The sequence below is a fragment of the Oncorhynchus clarkii genome, chromosome 3 (genome assembly GCF_045791955.1).
Source record: "Oncorhynchus clarkii lewisi isolate Uvic-CL-2024 chromosome 3, UVic_Ocla_1.0, whole genome shotgun sequence".
Classification (NCBI taxonomy): domain Eukaryota; kingdom Metazoa; phylum Chordata; class Actinopteri; order Salmoniformes; family Salmonidae; genus Oncorhynchus; species Oncorhynchus clarkii.
The window spans coordinates 75,213,055-75,235,584 of record NC_092149.1 but is presented as its reverse complement, the minus strand read 5'-3'; the positions used below and the strand labels follow the sequence as shown (position 1 = coordinate 75,235,584).

Here is a 22,530-nt window from a genome sequence, read left to right as displayed (position 1 = left end):
TTTATGACCAGGATTCAAGCTCTCATGACCACACACAGATTCAACACCAGATATTTGTATGTACATTCAACATTTTATTGATGGGATAGTGTAGAAAGCGTTCTCAGTCTAAGCAAATGATTTGTATAGGTACACAGAAAAAGTCACAGAATGAACAAATGAAACCACTAACCCCTGGAGATACCCTGTACAAGTATCCTTGATAACACCAAAACATTTACCTGATTTAAGAGCTTCAGTTTGTGTGTAGGGAGGGAGTGTAGTAGTATGTAGATCTGTGGCATAATTGCACAATATGAATGTCACATTCATGTCTATTGGAGGCTCCATTTTGGGTATGGGGAATGTCTCGTCTACTACAGCCTCAATACTGATCCCAGATCTGGGGTGCGTTCAGCTCGATGAAACATTCAGAATGTAACACAAAACTACCTGACAGAATGACATCTGTTCCACATAACACATTTATATCTGAAAGTCCTGTGCAGTTGCTCCTTTCTGAACAGTGTCCCTGTATTTTGCCTCACGCACATTGTCCCGAGATCAGTATTTCTTTAGCCTCTGCTTTTAAAGCCAGGATGTCTGAGACATGAGAGATTTGACAAAACAAGCAAGAGGGGGATATCCACCACAGAACAAGGAACAGTTTTTCTTATCTTTCCTTGGTTGTTTGATACATGTACATCAATAAGGGATCATAGCTTTCACCTGGTCAGTCTATGTCATGGAAAAATAGTGTATGTTCTGTGTGAGACATTGTGGAGGGAATAAGTGTTTGATGATCAGAAAGACAATAGATTAGAATGTACAAATCTGACACACCCAATCCCCCCTCCCTCTCTCTCTCTCTCTCTCTCAATTCAACATAGTTCACACACCAAGCCGACAGCATGGATAGAGGAGCAGGGCTGGTTGTGGGGGTTGAGGTCTATGGGATAGACAGAGGAAAGGAGAGATCGAAAGAGAGCCTGAAAGCCTGAGAAAGAAAACATAATAATGATTTCTGTTTCCATTAATGATGTTCTAGATGATAGACTATATAGGAATGAGGAAAGATCGGGTGGAATGCTGAGATTTCTGGAATGATGAATGGAGCTGAAACAATTCCTAGTCGTGGAATATTTAAGGGACATAAACCAACAAACAGAGCAGTAACACCAGTAACACCCACACTAAATGAAACAGATCGACTTCCTTTCAGATACTATTACACGTCATTATATTAGCTACATGTAGATAGAGATAATTGGGTCCATGTAGGTAACACAGAGCGAGGAAGGGGCTGGAAACAAAGGAGAGCACAGGTTCTGTTTAAAGATTGTCGCAGTGACAAAGCGGACCAGATTCTAAATACTTTTTTTTTTCTCTCTTCTTCATATCACAAGATCACAAAGAAGACACAGAAAATGTACAATCCTGCTAAAAGTCTATATGAGAGGCCCAGTCCTGCGACAGGAGCCAGCTTCTCTACGTATATCTGGCATCAATATCACCATGCACTACATATAGTTACAGCTAGTTTTTTCTGCCTTATTTCAATACATTACGCACAAAATAAAAACATTCAATATTTCTTTGCCTTTTACATATTTCTCATGTATTAGTTATATATTTTTGTTTTTTTATAAATTTTTCTGGAAAAAAAACCTGAAACGCTTGTGGTATAATCCCACAGAGAGGAGCTCAGGGCAGACTGAGCCCCTCCTCCCTTGTGGTATAATCCCACAGAGAGGAGCTCAGGGCAGACTGAGCCCCTCCTCCCTTGTGGTATAATCCCACAGAGAGGAGCTCAGGGCAGACTGAGCCCCTCCTCCCTTGTGGTATAATCCCACAGAGAGGAGCTCAGGGCAGACTGAGCCCCTCCTCCCTTGTGGTATAATCCCACAGAGAGGAGCTCAGGGCAGACTGAGCCCCTCCTCCCTTCGCTAGTGTTAAGAGCTGTTATGTCATCACTAAACACAGTACAGCTGTCATCTGAGAGAGAGGGAGGAGAGAAGAGTGCGTGGGAGAGATGGAGGGGGAGGGGAGAGTGCGTCAGAGTGAGTGAGGAAGAGGCAGGAAGATTGCAGGGATATTTGGGACCTCTGTTTCACCCTCTTAGACCTGCAAGTGCTATCCTGAGGGGGAGGGCTCACCCCCAGATAGACGGACAGATGAATCAATCAATGAGCTTCTCTGTTCTGTACAAACACTACAGGATATTATAGAAAAATATGCAGGTGAATGAGGATATCCTTGTCTGACCAATAGTAGCTATGAATGTTGATGTGCTGCACTTTACGAGGAAAGGATGAAGGGTGAGTGTGGCTAGGTTGTATTTCAGCCCCCAGCTCCTTGGCACTACCCCTGGATAGCTGGAAGTAATAGAACTATTTCAAACCCAATTCATTCTAGATTTTTCTGGCACTTCAGTCATACTGGTTTCACCTACTCAGTCCTTTCAGATCCATTGACAGCAATAGAGTAGGAGTTAGAAGGTTTTATGGACCAAAATGGAACGGGCCCTAGGTGTGAGGGGTTTATGGACCAAAATGGAACGGGCCCTAGGTGCGAGGGGTTTATGGACCAAAATGGAACGGGCCCTAGGTGTGAGGGGTTTATGGACCAAAATGGAACGGACCCTAGGTGTGAGGGGTTTATGGACTAAAATGGAACGGGCCCTAGGTGCGAGGGGTTTATGGACCAAAATGGAACGGGCCCTAAGTGCGAGGGGTTTATGGACCAAAATGGAACGGGCCCTAGGTGCGAGGGGTTTATGGACCAAAATGGAACAGGCCCTAGGTGCGAGGGGTTTATGGACCAAAATGGAACGGGCCCTAAGTGCGAGGGGTTTATGGACCAAAATGGAACGGGCCCTAGGTGTGAGGGGTTTATGGACCAAAATGGAACGGGCCCTAGGTGTGAGGGGTTAAAGGAAGTTCAGGGTCTGGGAGGGGTCAAAGGGTAGCTCCTTAGTTCTGCATCTGTTCAAAGAACTTGTAGGTGGGGTTCTCATAGCCATTCTGCTGCATCTTGGACAGGTGACGCTCCTCTGGGGTCACTGCAGCATCCACCTGCAACACACACACACACACCAGGTTAACACACAGGTACAGAACACCAACATACACACACACACACCAGGTTAACACACAGGTACAGAACACCAACATACACACACACACACCAGGTTAACACACAGGTACAGAACACCAACACACACACACACATCAGGTTAACACACAGGTACAGAACACCAACACACACACACACCAGGTTAACACACAGGTACAGAACACCAACATTAACACACACACACCAGGTTAACACACAGGTACAGAACACCAACATACACACACCAGGTTAACACACAGGTACAGAACACCAACATACACACACCAGGTTAACACACAGGTACAGAACACCAACATACACACACCAGGTTAACACACAGGTACAGAACACCAACATACACACACCAGGTTAACACACAGGTACAGAACACCAACATACACACACCAGGTTAACACACAGGTACAGAACACCAACATACACACACCAGGTTAACACACAGGTACAGAACACCAACATACACACACCAGGTTAACACACAGGTACAGAACACCAACATACACACACCAGGTTAACACACAGGTACAGAACACCAACATACACACACCAGGTTAACACACAGGTACAGAACACCAACATACACACACACACACCAGGTTAACACACAGGTACAGAACACCAACATACACACACCAGGTTAACACACAGGTACAGAACACCAACATACACACATCAGGTTAACACACAGGTACAGAACACCAACATACACACACCAGGTTAACACACAGGTACAGAACACCAACATACACACACCAGGTTAACACACAGGTACAGAACACCAACATACACACACCAGGTTAACACACAGGTACAGAACACCAACATACACACACCAGGTTAACACACAGGTACAGAACACCAACATACACACACCAGGTTAACACACAGGTACAGAACACCAACATACACACACCAGGTTAACACACAGGTACAGAACACCAACATACACACACCAGGTTAACACACAGGTACAGAACACCAACATACACACACCAGGTTAACACACAGGTACAGAACACCAACATACACACACCAGGTTAACACACAGGTACAGAACACCAACATACACACACCAGGTTAACACACAGGTACAGAACACCAACATACACACACCAGGTTAACACACAGGTACAGAACACCAACATACACACACCAGGTTAACACACAGGTACAGAACACCAACATACACACACCAGGTTAACACACAGGTACAGAACACCAACATACACACACCAGGTTAACACACAGGTACAGAACACCAACATACACACACCAGGTTAACACACAGGTACAGAACACCAACATACACACACACACACACCAGGTTAACACACAGGTACAGAACACCAACATACACACACCAGGTTAACACACAGTTACAGAACACCAACATACACACATCAGGTTAACACACAGGTACAGAACACCAACATACACACACCAGGTTAACACACAGGTACAGAACACCAACATACACACACCAGGTTAACACACAGGTACAGAACACCAACATACACACACCAGGTTAACACACAGGTACAGAACACCAACATACACACACCAGGTTAACACACAGGTACAGAACACCAACATACACACACCAGGTTAACACACAGGTACAGAACACCAACATACACACACCAGGTTAACACACAGGTACAGAACACCAACACGCAGACACACCAGGTTAACACACAGGTACAGAACACCAACATACACACACCAGGTTAACACACGGGTACAGAACACCAACATGCAGACACACCAGGTTAACACACAGGTACAGAACACAAACACACAGACACACAGGTACAGAACACCAACATACACACACCAGGTTAACACACGGGTACAGAACACCAACACGCAGACACACCAGGTTAACACACGGGTACAGAACACCAACATACACACACCAGGTTAACACACGGGTACAGAACACCAACATACACACACCAGGTTAACACACAGGTACAGAACACAGACACACCAGGTTAACACACAGGTACAGAACACCAACACAGACACACCAGGTTAACACACAGGTACAGAACACCAACATACACACACCAGGTTAACACACAGGTACAGAACACCAACACGCAGACACACCAGGTTAACACACAGGTACAGAACACCAACATACACACACACACACCAGGTTAACACACAGGTACAGAACACCAACACAGACACACCAGGTTAACACACAGGTACAGAACACTAACACAGACACACCAGGTTAACACACAGGTACAGAACACCAACACACACACACACATCAGGTTAACACACAGGTACAGAACACCAACACACACACACCAGGTTAACACACAGGTACAGAACACCAACACAGACACACCAGGTTAACACACAGGTACAGAACACCAACACACAGACACACCAGGTTAACACACAGGTACAGAACACCAACATACACACACCAGGTTAACACACAGGTACAGAACACCAACACAGACACACCAGGTTAACACACAGGTACAGAACACCAACATACACACACCAGGTTAACACACAGGTACAGAACACCAACACAGACACACCAGGTTAACACACAGGTACAGAACACCAACACAGACACACCAGGTTAACACACAGGTACAGAACACCAACACAGACACACCAGGTTAACACACAGGTACAGAACACCAACACAGACAGACACACCAGGTTAACACACAGGTACAGAACACCAACACAGACACACCAGGTTAACACACAGGTACAGAACACCAACACAGACACATCAGGTTAACACACAGGTACAGAACACCAACACAGACACACCAGGTTAACACACAGGTACAGAACACCAACACAGACACACCAGGTTAACACACAGGTACAGAACACCAACATACACACACCAGGTTAACACACAGGTACAGAACACCAACACACAGACACACCAGGTTAACACACAGGTACAGAACACCAACATACACACACCAGGTTAACACACAGGTACAGAACACCAACATACACACACCAGGTTAACACACAGGTACAGAACACCAACACAGACACACCAGGTTAACACACAGGTACAGAACACCAACACAGACACATCAGGTTAACACACAGGTACAGAACACCAACACAGACACACCAGGTTAACACACAGGTACAGAACACCAACACAGACACACCAGGTTAACACACAGGTACAGAACACCAACATACACACACCAGGTTAACACACAGGTACAGAACACCAACATACACACACCAGGTTAACACACAGGTACAACCCACATACACACACCAGGTTAACACACAGGTACAGAACACCAACACGCAGACACACCAGGTTAACACACAGGTACAGAACACCAACATACACACACCAGGTTAACACACGGGTACAGAACACCAACATGCAGACACACCAGGTTAACACACAGGTACAGAACACAAACACACAGACACACCAGGTTAACACACAGGTACAGAACACCAACATACACACACCAGGTTAACACACGGGTACAGAACACCAACACGCAGACACACCAGGTTAACACACGGGTACAGAACACCAACATACACACACCAGGTTAACACACGGGTACAGAACACCAACATACACACACCAGGTTAACACACAGGTACAGAACACCAACACGCAGACACACCAGGTTAACACACAGGTACAGAACACCAACACAGACACACCAGGTTAACACACAGGTACAGAACACCAACACAGACACACCAGGTTAACACACAGGTACAGAACACCAACATACACACACCAGGTTAACACACAGGTACAGAACACCAACACAGACACACCAGGTTAACACACAGGTACAGAACACCAACACAGACACACCAGGTTAACACACAGGTACAGAACACCAACACAGACACACCAGGTTAACACACAGGTACAGAACACCAACACAGACACACCAGGTTAACACACAGGTACAGAACACCAACACAGACACACCAGGTTAACACACAGGTACAGAACACCAACACAGACACATCAGGTTAACACACAGGTACAGAACACCAACACAGACACACCAGGTTAACACACAGGTACAGAACACCAACACAGACACACCAGGTTAACACACAGGTACAGAACACCAACATACACACACCAGGTTAACACACAGGTACAGAACACCAACACACAGACACACCAGGTTAACACACAGGTACAGAACACCAACATACACACACCAGGTTAACACACAGGTACAGAACACCAACACACACACACCAGGTTAACACACAGGTACAGAACACCAACACAGACACACCAGGTTAACACACAGGTACAGAACACCAACACAGACACACCAGGTTAACACACAGGTACAGAACACCAACACAGACACACCAGGTTAACACACAGGTACAGAACACCAACACAGACACACCAGGTTAACACACAGGTACAGAACACCAACACAGACACACCAGGTTAACACACAGGTACAGAACACCACACAGACACACCAGGTTAACACACAGGTACAGAACACCAACACACACCAGGTTAACACACAGGTACAGACACACCAGGTTAACAACACAGAACACCACACACACACACCAGGTTAACACACAGGTACAGAACACCAACACAGACACACCAGGTTAACACACAGGTACCAGGTTAACACACAGGTACAGAACACCAACACAGACACACCAGGTTAACACACAGGTACAGAACACCAACATACACACACCAGGTTAACACACAGGTACAGAACACCAACACAGACACACCAGGTTAACACACAGGTACAGAACACCAACACAGACACACAGACACACAGGTACAGAACACCACACAGACACACCAGGTTAACACACAGGTACAGAACACCAACACACACACACCAGGTTAACACACAGGTACAGAACACCAACACAGACACACCAGGTTAACACACAGGTACAGAACACCAACACAGACACACCAGGTTAACACACAGGTACAGAACACCAACACAGACACACCAGGTTAACACACAGGTACAGAACACCAACATACACACACCAGGTTAACACACAGGTACAGAACACCACACACAGACACACCAGGTTAACACACAGGTACAGAACACCAACATACACACACCAGGTTAACACACAGGTACAGAACACCAACACACAGACACACCAGGTTAACACACAGGTACAGAACACCAACACAGACACACCAGGTTAACACACAGGTACAGAACACCAACACAGACACACCAGGTTAACACACAGGTACAGAACACACAACACAGACACACCAGGTTAACACACAGGTACAGAACACCAACACAGACACACCAGGTTAACACACAGGTACAGAACACCACACACAGACACACCAGGTTAACACACAGGTACAGACACACCAACACAGACACACCAGGTTAACACACAGGTACAGAACACCAACACAGACACACCAGGTTAACACACAGGTACAGAACACCAACACAGACACACCAGGTTAACACACAGGTACAGAACACCAACACACACACCAGGTTAACACACAGGTACAGAACACCACACACACACACCAGGTTAACACACAGGTACAGAACACCAACACAGACACACCAGGTTAACACACAGGTACAGAACACCAACACAGACACACCAGGTTAACACACAGGTACAGAACACCAACACAGACACACCAGGTTAACACACAGGTACAGAACACCAACACAGACACAGACACCAGGTTAACACACAGGTACAGAACACCAACACAGACACAGAAAACACCAGGTTAACACACAGGTACAGAACACCAACACAGACACACACCAGGTTAACACACAGGTACAGAACACCAACACACCAACACAGACACACCAGGTTAACACACAGGTACAGAACACCAACACAGTTAACACACACACACCAGGTTAACACACAGGTACAGAACACCAACACAGACACACCAGGTTAACACACAGGTACAGAACACCAACACACACACCAGGTTAACACACAGGTACAGAACACCAACACACACACACCAGGTTAACACACAGGTACAGACACACCAACACAGACACACCAGGTTAACACACAGGTACAGAACACCAACACAGACACACCAGGTTAACACACAGGTACAGAACACCAACACACACAGACACAGTTAACACACCAGGTTAACACACAGGTACAGACAGAACACCAACACAGACACACCAGGTTAACACACAGGTACAGAACACCAACACAGACACAGAAAACACACACACAGGTTAACACACAGGTACAGAACACCAACACAGACACACCAGGTTAACACACAGGTACAGAACACCACAGGTACAGAACACCAACACAGACACCAGGTTAACACACAGGTACAGAACACCAACACAGACACACACCAGGTTAACACACAGGTACAGAACACCAACACACACAGACCAAACACCAGGTTAACACACAGGTACAGAACACCAACACAGACACAGAAAACACCAGGTTAACACACAGGTACAGAACACCAACACAGACACACCAGGTTAACACACAGGTACAGAACACCAACACAGACACACCAGGTTAACACACAGGTACAGAACACCAACACAGACACACCAGGTTAACACACAGGTACAGAACACCAACACAGACACACCAGGTTAACACACAGGTACAGAACACCAACACAGACACACCAGGTTAACACACAGGTACAGAACACCAACACAGACACAGAAAACACCAGGTTAACACACAGGTACAGAACACCAACACAGACACACCAGGTTAACACACAGGTACAGAACACCAACACAGACACAGAAAACACCAGGTTAACACACAGGTACAGAACACCAACACAGACACAGAAAACACCAGGTTAACACACAGGTACAGAACACCAACACCAACACAGACACACCAGGTTAACACACAGGTACAGAACACCAACACAGACACCAGGTTAACACACAGGTACAGAACACCAACACAGACACAGAACAACACCAGGTTAACACACAGGTACAGAACACCAACACAGACACAGGTTAACACACAGGTACAGAACACCAACACAGACACAGAAAACACACAACACCAACACAACACAGACACACCAGGTTAACACACAGGTACAGAACACCAACACAGACACAGAAAACACCAGGTACAGAACACCAACACAGACACAGAAAACACCAGGTTAACACACAGGTACAGAACACCAACACAGTTAACACACAAGTACAACACCAACACAGACACACCAGGTTAACACACCAGGTTAACACACAGGTACAGAACACCAACACAGACACAGAAAACACACAGGTACAGAACACCAACACAGACACAGACCAAACACACAGGTACAGAACACCAACACAGACACACCAGGTTAACACACAGGTACAGACACACACAGGTACAGAACACACAGACACACCAGGTTAACACACAGGTACAGAACACCACACACAGACAGAAAACACCAGGTTAACACACAGGTACAGTTAACACACAGAACACCAACACAGACACACACCAGGTTAACACACAGGTACAGAACACCAACACAGAACACCAACACACACACCAGGTTAACACACAGGTACAGAACACCAACACCAGACACAGAAAACACCAGGTTAACACACAGGTACAGAACACCAACACAGACACACCAGGTTAACACACAGGTACAGAACACCAACACAGACACAGAAAACACCAGGTTAACACACAGGTACAGAACACCAACACAGACACAGAACACCAACACCAACACAGACACACCAGGTTAACACACAGGTACAGAACACCAACACAGACACACCAGGTTAACACACAGGTACAGAACACCAACACAGACACACAGGTTACAGAACACAAACACAGACACCAGGTTAACACACAGGTACAGAACACCAACACCAACACAGACACACCAGGTTAACACACAGGTACAGAACACCAACACAACAGGTTAACACACAGGTACAGTACAGAACACCAACACAGACACAGAAAACACACAGGTACAGAACACCAACACAGACACACCAGGTTAACACACAGGTACAGAACACCAACACAGACACACCAGGTTAACACACAGGTACAGAACACCAACACAGACACACCAACACCAACACAGTTAACACACAGGTACAGAACACCAACACCAACACAGACACACCAGGTTAACACACAGGTACAGAACACCAACACAGACACACACAGACACAGAAAACACCAGGTTAACACACAGGTACAGAACACCAACACCAACACAGACACACCAGGTTAACACACAGGTACAGAACACCAACACAGACACAGAAAACACCAGGTTAACACACAGGTACAGAACACCAACACAGGTACAGAACACACCAGGTTAACACACAGGTACAGAACACACAACACAGACACCAGGTTAACACACAGGTACAGAACACAGAAAACACACAACACAGACACACCAGGTTAACACACAGGTACAGTTAACACACAGGTACAGAACAACACACCAACACAGACACACCAGGTTAACACACAGGTACAGAACACCAACACAGACACAGACACACACAGGTTAACACACAGGTACAGTTAACACACAGGTACAGAACACCAACACAGACACAGAAAACACCAGGTTAACACACAGGTACAGAACACCAACACCAACACAGACACACCAGGTTAACACACAGGTACAGAACACACAGACACAGACACAGAACACCAACACAGACACACCAGGTTAACACACAGGTACAGAACACCAACACAGACACACCAGGTTAACACACAGGTACAGAACACCAACACAACACAGAAAACACCAGGTTAACACACAGGTACAGAACACCAACACAGACACCAGGTTAACACACAGGTACAGAACACCAACACAGACACAGAAAACACACAGGTACAGAACACCAACACAGACACAGAAAACACACAGGTACAGAACACCAACACAGACACACCAGGTTAACACACAGGTACAGAACACCAACACAGACACAGAAAACACCAGGTTAACACACAGGTACAGAACACCAACACAGACACAGAAAAACCAGGTTAACACACAGGTACAGAACACCAACACAGACACAGAAAACACACAGGTACAGAACACCAACACAGACACACCAGGTTAACACACAGGTACAGAACACCAACACAGACACAGAAAACACCAGGTTAACACACAGGTACAGAACACCAACACAGACACCAGGTTAACACACAGGTACAGAACACCAACACAGACACAGAAAACACACAGGTACAGAACACCAACACAGACACATAAAACACACAGGTACAGAACACCAACACAGACACACCAGGTTAACACACAGGTACAGAACACCAACACAGACACACCAGGTTAACACACAGGTACAGAACACCAACACAGACACACCAGGTTAACACACAGGTACAGAACACCAACACAGACACAGAAAACACCAGGTTAACACACAGGTACAGAACACCAACACAGACACAGAAAACACCAGGTTAACACACAGGTACAGAACACCAACACAGACACAGAAAACACCAGGTTAACACACAGGTACAGAACACCAACACCAACACAGACACACCAGGTTAACACACAGGTACAGAACACCAACACCAACACAGACACACCAGGTTAACACACAGGTACAGAACACCAACACAGACACCAGGTTAACACACAGGTACAGAACACCAACACAGACACAGAAAACACACAGGTACAGAACACCAACACAGACACAGAAAACACCAGGTTAACACACAGGTACAGAACACCAACACAGACACCAGGTTAACACACAGGTACAGAACACCAACACAGACACAGAAAACACACAGGTACAGAACACCAACACAGACACAGAAAACACACAGGTACAGAACACCAACACAGACACACCAGGTTAACACACAGGTACAGAACACCAACACAGACACAGAAAACACACAGGTACAGAACACCAACACAGACACACCAGGTTAACACACAGGTACAGAACACCAACACAGACACACCAGGTTAACACACAGGTACAGAACACCAACACAGACACACCAGGTTAACACACAGGTACAGAACACCAACACAGACACAGAAAACACCAGGTTAACACACAGGTACAGAACACCAACACAGACACACCAGGTTAACACACAAGTACAGAACACCAACACAGACACACCAGGTTAACACACAGGTACAGAACACCAACACAGACACAGAAAACACCAGGTTAACACACAGGTACAGAACACCAACACAGACACAGAAAACACCAGGTTAACACACAGGTACAGAACACCAACACCAACACAGACACACCAGGTTAACACACAGGTACAGAACACCAACACAGACACAGAAAACACCAGGTTAACACACAGGTACAGAACACCAACACCAACACAGACACACCAGGTTAACACACAGGTACAGAACACCAACACAGACACCAGGTTAACACACAGGTACAGAACACCAACACAGACAGACACAGACACACCAGGTTAACACACAGGTTAACACACAGAAAACACACAGGTACAGAACACCAACACAGACACAGACACACCAGGTTAACACACAGGTACAGAACACCAACACAGACACACCAGGTTAACACACAGGTACAGACCAACACAGACACAGAAACACACCAGGTTAACACACAGGTACAGAAAACACACAGAAGGTTAACACACACAGACACAGACCAGGTTAACACACAGGTACAGAACACCAACACAGACACAGAAAACACCAGGTTAACACACAGGTACAGAACACCAACACAGACACACACAGGTACAGAACACCAACACAGACACAGAAAACACACAGGTACAGAACACCAACACAGACACAGAAAACACACAGGTACAGAACACCAACACAGACACACCAGGTTAACACACAGGTACAGAACACCAACACAGACAAAGAAAACACCAGGTTAACACACACGTACAGAACACCAACACAGACACCAGGTTAACACACAGGTACAGAACACCAACACAGACACAGAAAACACACAGGTACAGAACACCAACACAGACACAGAAAACACACAGGTACAGAACACCAACACAGACACACCAGGTTAACACACAGGTACAGAACACCAACACAGACACACCAGGTTAACACACAGGTACAGAACACCAACACAGACACACCAGGTTAACACACAGGTACAGAACACCAACAGACACAGAAAACACCAGGTTAACACACAGGTACAGAACACCAACACAGACACACCAGGTTAACACACAGGTACAGAACACCAACACAGACACAGAAAACACCAGGTTAACACACAGGTACAGAACACCAACACAGACACAGAAAACACCAGGTTAACACACAGGTACAGAACACCAACACCAACACAGACACACCAGGTTAACACACAGGTACAGAACACCAACACCAACACAGACACACCAGGTTAACACACAGGTACAGAACACCAACACAGACACCAGGTTAACACACAGGTACAGAACACCAACACAGACACACCAGGTTAACACACAGGTACAGAACACCAACACAGACACACCAGGTTAACACACAGGTACAGAACACCAACACAGACACAGAAAACACCAGGTTAACACACAGGTACAGAACACCAACACAGACACAGAAAACACCAGGTTAACACACAGGTACAGAACACCAACACCAACACAGACACACCAGGTTAACACACAGGTACAGAACACCAACACAGACACCAGGTTAACACACAGGTACAGAACACCAACACCAACACAGACACACCAGGTTAACACACAGGTACATAACACCAACACAGACACAGAAAACACCAGGTTAACACACAGGTACAGAACACCAACACAGACACCAGGTTAACACACAGGTACAGAACACCAACACAGACACAGAAAACACACAGGTACAGAACACCAACACAGACACAGAAAACACACAGGTACAGAACACCAACACAGACACACCAGGTTAACACACAGGTACAGAACACCAACACAGACACAGAAAACACACAGGTACAGAACACCAACACAGACACACCAGGTTAACACACAGGTACAGAACACCAACACAGACACACCAGGTTAACACACAGGTACAGAACACCAACACAGACACACCAGGTTAACACACAGGTACAGAACACCAACACAGACACAGAAAACACCAGGTTAACACACAGGTACAGAACACCAACACAGACACACCAGGTTAACACACAAGTACAGAACACCAACACAGACACACCAGGTTAACACACAGGTACAGAACACCAACACAGACACAGAAAACACCAGGTTAACACACAGGTACAGAACACCAACACAGACACAGAAAACACCAGGTTAACACACAGGTACAGAACACCAGGTTAAACACAGGTACAGAACACAAACACAGACAGAAAACACCAGGTTAACACACAGGTACAGAACACTAACACCAACACAGACACACCAGGTTAACACACAGGTACAGAACACCAACACAGACACCAGGTTAACACACAGGTACAGAACACCAACACAGACACACCAGGTTAACACACAGGTACAGAACACCAACACAGACACAGACACACCAGGTTAACACACAGGTACAGAACACCAACACAGACACACCAGGTTAACACACAGGTACAGAACACCAACACAGACACAGAAAACACCAGGTTAACACACAGGTACAGAACACCAACACAGACACTAGGTTAACACACAGGTACAGAACACCAACACAGACACAGAAAACACACAGGTACAGAACACCAACACAGACACAGAAAACACACAGGTACAGAACACCAACACAGACACACCAGGTTAACACACAGGTACAGAACACCAACACAGACACAGAAAACACCAGGTTAACACACAGGTACAGAACACCAACACAGACACAGAAAACACACAGGTACAGAACACCAACACAGACACAGAAAACACACAGGTACAGAACACCAACACAGACACACCAGGTTAACACACAGGTACAGAACACCAACACAGACACAGAAAACACCAGGTTAACACACAGGTACAGAACACCAACACCAACACAGACACAGAAAACACACAGGTACAGAACACCAACACCAACACAGAAAACACACAGGTACAGAACACCAACACAGACACACCAGGTTAACACACAGGTACAGAACACCAACACAGACACAGAAAACACCAGGTTAACACACAGGTACAGAACACCAACACAGACACAGAAAACACACAGGTACAGAACACCAACACAGACACACCAGGTTAACACACAGGTACAGAACACCAACACAGACACACCAGGTTAACACACAGGTACAGAACACCAACACAGACACAGAAAACACACAGGTACAGAACACCAACACAGACACAGAAAACACACAGGTACAGAACACCAACACAGACACAGAAAACACACAGGTACAGAACACCAACACAGACACAGAAAACACTCACCTCGATGATTCCGTGGTGGATGGTAGTATACTGCTTCTTCCTCAGCATAATCAGAGAGATGATGATGACTGTCGCTATGACAACCCCGCCCACCATCAGGCCGATGATGGCACCCTTGTTGGAGCCTACATCCTCAGCAAAGAACACCTGGTAATAATCAATACAACACCTATCAATCAACCTGGAGGTGTGGAGTGTTTCTGCAGTTATATACTGTATATTGTGAAGGCAACATTATTTACCAGTCTCAAATGCAAATGTTCGCATCATAAACATGTGAACTTGGGCTACTGAGCCAGTTTGTGATACACATGTATGAATATGTACCAGTGTATACTGTAGGTAATTTACTGGATGTTTCCCGTACCAGTTTGTGATACACATGTATGAATATGTACCAGTGTATACTGTAGGTAATTTACTGGATGTTTTCCGTACCAGTTTGTGATACACATGTATGAATATGTACCAGTGTATACTGTAGGTAATTGCCTGGATGTTTTTCCCATACCAGTTTGTGATACACATGTATGAATATGTACCAGTGTATACTGTAGGTAATTTACTGGATGTTTTTCACGTACCAGTTTGTGATACACATGTATGAATATGTACCAGTGTATACTGTAGGTAATTTACTGGATGTTTCCGTACCAGTTTTTGATGATGCACTTCATAGCTGGCGCTTTGTCGCTCCTCCTTCTCCACCCGCACCTCAGGAAACTCCTCAGGCTTCAGAGCAGACACTGGACACAGTGAGAGACAGCATCCAAACATCAAAGAGACATACACAAGCATAACCCAAACCACAAACATGCCAATACAGTAGAAACACAATCATATACACACTTACCAGGCCGAGTGGGCAGACCTCTATCTGGGACTGGACGAGCATCAACAGGATCAACTGTTTTAACAGAGGAAACACTCACGGACTAAAAGCTTTAGACCAATTTAATGGATAATGCATGTGTATTGCTGTGGTTTCGTTAGGCTGTGTGTTAAGGCTGGTTGTGTGTGTGTGTGTTACCGTGGTTGTCAGTGTTGGGCTGATTGAAGCTCTCTGGGTGGATGAAGCCCAGTCGATCCAGGCCCATGCCAGGGTCCAGAGGGGCAGAGCTGTAAGCCTGGTCGGGCATCAGGGCATCGTTTCCATAGCTCACCCTGCCATCGCTCTACAAACACAGGATACACATTACTGACTTTCTATCTGTGTGTGGGTTTGTAAGATAGGAGAGATTGTACTATTTTTATGAGCAAGAGTGTGCATGCCTGTGTATGTGTGAAACTCACCCTCCCATCGCTCTGCAGAGATGAGACTTGCTGAGACAGCTCTGACTGAACCCTCTGCATCAGGACAGCTACACACAGACAGAGAGAGAGAGAGGCAGAAAGGAAAAAGCATAATCTGTACAATATCTCAGTAATAACACAACCCAGCACGACACAGTGTATAGACTGAATAATATCATGACACGGCAGTATATGGGAAGGTGTAGGGCGACACTCACAAACTTGGTCTTGGATTTCCTTGGCCACGCTGGGCACCTTGTAGAGCAGCCCCAGGGATTGGTTCATCCTCTCGTCAATCACACGCAGGTGGGTCATCACCTAGAGGTCAGAAGGGCAAAGTTCAGAGGTCAAAGGAGTTACACAGGACACAGAGTGGCTTTAGGGGCTTGTGGGTAGTGTAGGGTGGTTGAACGGTGAGCTTAGGGGTTTGTGCGTAGTGTAGTGTATTATAGTGGTTGGGGTACCTGGGGTCGGATCTGAGCAGCCTTTTTGGGGTCCACCATGCGGACGTGTTCATAGTGTTTCAGGGTGTGTTGTCTGTCCTTCTGTTCTGCACGGACATACTTCTTCAACAGGCCAAGCACCTGACGAGGCTGAGAGACAGAGAGACAAGGCGATGAGGTACAGAGGGACAGCAGGAAGAGGGACAGAGAGAGAGAGACGGGGGGATGGGACACAGAGACGGGGGGATGGGACACAGAGAGAGAGAGACGGGGGATGGGACACAGAGAGAGAGAGACGGGGGATGGGACACAGAGAGAGAGAGACGGGGGGATGGGACACAGAGACGGGGGGATGGGACACAGAGAAAGAGAGACGGGGGATGGGACACAGAGAGAGAGAGACGGGGGGATGGGACACAGAGAGAGAGAGACGGGGGAATGGGACACAGAGAGAGAGAGACGGGGGGATGGGACACAGAGAGAGAGAGACAGGGGGATGGGACACAGAGAGAGAGAGACGGGGGGATGGGACACAGAGAGAGAGAGACGGGGGGATGGGACACAGAGAGAGAGAGACGGGGGGATGGGACACAGAGAGAGAGAGACGGGGGAATGGGACACAGAGAGAGAGAGACGGGGGGATGGGACACAGAGAGAGAGAGACAGGGGGATGGGACACAGAGAGAGAGAGACGGGGGGATGGGACACAGAGACGGGGGGATGGGACACAGACAGGGGGATGAGGGACACAGACAGGGGGATGGGGGACAGAGACAGGGGGGTGGGGGACAGAGACAGGGGGGTGGGGGACAGAGACAGGGGGGTGGGGGACAGAGACAGGGGGGTGGGGGACAGAGACAGGGGATGAGGGACAGAGACAGGGGATGAGGGACAGAGACAGGGGATGAGGGACAGAGACAGGGGGATGGGGACAGAGACAGGGGGATGGGGACAGAGACAGGGGGATGGGGACAGAGACGGGGGGATGGGACACAGAGACGGGGGGGATGGGACACAGAGACGGGGGGGTGAGACACAGAGACAGGGGGGTGAGGGACAGAGACATGGGGATGAGGAACAGAGACAGGGGGATGAGGGACAGAGACAGGGGGGTGAGGGACAGAGACAGGGGATGAGGGACAGAGACAGGGGATGAGGGACAGAGACAGGGGATGAGGGACAGAGACAGGGGGATGAGGGACAGAGACAGGGGGATGAGGAACAGAGACAGGGGATGAGGGACAGAGACAGGGGGGTGAGGGACAGAGACAGGGGATGAGGGACAGAGACAGGGGATGAGGGACAGAGACAGGGGATGAGGGACAGAGACAGGGGGTGAGGGACACAGACAGGGGGATGAGGGACACAGACAGGGGGATGAGGGACAGAGACAGGGGGATGAGGGACAGAGACAGGGGGGTGAGGGACAGAGACAGGGGGGTGAGGGACAGAGACAGGGGGGTGAGGGACAGAGACAGGGGATGAGGGACAGAGACAGGGGGATGGGGACAGAGACAGGGGGATGGGGACAGAGACAGGGGGATGGGGACAGAGACAGGGGGATGAGGGACAGAGAAAGGGGGATGAGGGACAGAGACAGGGGGATGAGGGACAGAGACAGGGGGATGAGGGACAGAGACAGGGGGATGAGGGACAGAGACAGGGGGATGAGGGACAGAGACAGGGGGATGAGGGACAGAGACAGGGGGATGAGGGACAGAGACAGGGGGATGAGGGACAGAGACAGGGGGATGAGGAACAGAGACAGGGGGATGAGGGACAGAGACAGAGACACAAAAAGTGTGTGCCTCATCTACCATAATAGCATCACTATCCCAAAGAAAGGTAACATAGAACAACGTTTTAAACCACACACAAAACCCAGGAAAGAGATTTTTCAGCAAAGACTGACTTACAAAAAAGAAAAGAACAAGAACAAAACAATCAACTGGCAGCGCAGCAGTCAACTTTCACAGAGCCTGTGACCAAAGGGAGGCGCAGCAGTCAACTTTCACAGAGCCTGTGACCAAAGGGAGGCGCAGCAGTCAACTTTCACAGAGCCTGTGACCAAAGGGAGGCGCAGCAGTCAACTTTCACAGAGCCTGTGACCAAAGGGAGGCGCAGCAGTCAACTTTCACAAGGCCTGTGACCAAAGGGAGGCGCAGCAGTCAACTTTCACAGAGCCTGTGACCAAAGGGAGGCGCAGCAGTCAACTTTCACAGAGCCTGTGACCAAAGGGAGGCGCAGCAGTCAACTTTCACAGAGCCTGTGACCAAAGGGAGGCGCAGCAGTCAACTTTCACAGAGCCTGTGACCAAAGGGAGGCGCAGCAGTCAACTTTCACAGAGCCTGTGACCAAAGGGAGGCGCAGCAGTCAACTTTCACAGAGCCTGTGACCAAAGGGAGGCGCAGCAGTCAACTTTCACAGAGCCTGTGACCAAAGGGAGGCGCAGCAGTCAACTTTCACAGAGCCTGTGACCAAAGGGAGGCGCAGTCAACTTTCACAGAGCCTGTGTCAAAGGGAGGCGCAGCAGTTTCACAGAGCCTGTGACCAAAGGGAGGCGCAGCAGTCAACTTTCACAGAGCCTGTGACCAAAGGGAGGCGCAGCAGTCAACTTTCACAGAGCCTGTGACCAAAGGGAGGCGCAGCAGTCAACTTTCACAGAGCCTGTGACCAAAGGGAGGCGCAGCAGTCAACTTTCACAGAGCCTGTGACCAAAGGGAGGCGCAGCAGTCAACTTTCACAGAGCCTGTGACCAAAGGGAGGCGCAGCAGTCAACTTTCACAGAGCCTGTGACCAAAGGGAGGCGCAGCAGTCAACTTTCACAGAGCCTGTGACCAAAGGGAGGCGCAGCAGTCAACTTTCACAGAGCCTGTGACCAAAGGGAGGCGCAGCAGTCAACTTTCACAGAGCCTGTGACCAAAGGGAGGCGCAGCAGTCAACTTTCACAGAGCCTGTGACCAAAGGGAGGCGCAGCAGTCAACTTTCACAGAGCCTGTGACCAAAGGGAGGCGCAGCAGTCAACTTTCACAGAGCCTGTGACCAAAGGGAGGCGCAGCAGTCAACTTTCACAGAGCCTGTGACCAAAGGGAGGCGCAGCAGTCAACTTTCACAGAGCCTGTGACCAAAGGGAGGCGCAGCAGTCAACTTTCACAGAGCCTGTGACCAAAGGGAGGCGCAGCAGTCAACTTTCACAGAGCCTGTGACCAAAGGGAGGCGCAGCAGTCAACTTTCACAGAGCCTGTGACCAAAGGGAGGCGCAGCAGTCAACTTTCACAGAGCCTGTGACCAAAGGGAGGCGCAGCAGTCAACTTTCACAGAGCCTGTGACCAAAGGGAGGCGCAGCAGTCAACTTTCACAGAGCCTGTGACCAAAGGGAGGCGCAGCAGTCAACTTTCACAGAGCCTGTGACCAAAGGGAGGCGCAGCAGTCAACTTTCACAGAGCCTGTGACCAAAGGGAGGCGCAGCAGTCAACTTTCACAGAGCCTGTGACCAAAGGGAGGCGCAGCAGTCAACTTTCACAGAGCCTGTGACCAAAGGGAGGCGCAGCAGTCAACTTTCACAGAGCCTGTGACCAAAGGGAGGCGCAGCAGTCAACTTTCACAGAGCCTGTGACCAAAGGGAGGCGCAGCAGTCAACTTTCACAGAGCCTGTGACCAAAGGGAGGCGCAGCAGTCAACTTTCACAGAGCCTGTGACCAAAGGGAGGAGCAGCAGTCAACTTTCACAAGGCCTGTGACCAAAGGGAGGCGCAGCAGTCAACTTTCACAAGGCCTGTGACCAAAGGGAGGCGCAGCAGTCAACTTTCACAGAGCCTGTGACCAAAGGGAGGCGCAGCAGTCAACTTTCACAGAGCCTGTGACCAAAGGGAGGCGCAGCAGTCAACTTTCACAGAGCCTGTGACCAAAGGGAGGCGCAGCAGTCAACTTTCACAGAGCCTGTGACCAAAGGGAGGCGCAGCAGTCAACTTTCACAGAGCCTGTGACCAAAGGGAGGCGCAGCAGTCAACTTTCACAGAGCCTGTGACCAAAGGGAGGCGCAGCAGTCAACTTTCACAGAGCCTGTGACCAAAGGGAGGCGCAGCAGTCAACTTTCACAGAGCCTGTGACCAAAGGGAGGCGCAGCAGTCAACTTTCAC

General features: G+C 48.1%; 1 protein-coding gene across 4 annotated transcripts in view; it reads right to left on the bottom strand.

The window, feature by feature from the left end:
• Positions 1-53: 53 nt before the first annotated feature.
• The window catches only part of LOC139404288 (amyloid-beta A4 protein-like), a 73,236-nt gene continuing 50,759 nt past the window's right edge, over positions 54-22,530 (bottom strand). For 2 of the 4 annotated variants that reach the window (XR_011633842.1, XR_011633843.1), the window contains 9 exons: positions 18,414-18,542; positions 18,168-18,267; positions 17,950-18,017; positions 17,687-17,831; positions 17,510-17,563; positions 17,311-17,402; positions 16,657-16,803; positions 2,621-3,053; positions 54-2,582 (listed from right to left, as the gene is read on the bottom strand). Coding sequence is in view for 2 of the 4 variants with exons in the window: in XM_071147208.1 (XP_071003309.1) it covers positions 2,952-3,053; positions 16,657-16,803; positions 17,311-17,402; positions 17,510-17,563; positions 17,687-17,831; positions 17,950-18,017; positions 18,168-18,267; positions 18,414-18,542 (837 nt within the window). In the remaining 2 variants the exon portion in view is untranslated. Of the gene's footprint in view, positions 3,054-16,656; positions 16,804-17,310; positions 17,403-17,509; positions 17,564-17,686; positions 17,832-17,949; positions 18,018-18,167; positions 18,268-18,413; positions 18,543-22,530 lie in introns of all 4 variants that reach the window. The other 2 variants (XM_071147208.1, XM_071147209.1) reach the window with 1 other exon arrangement.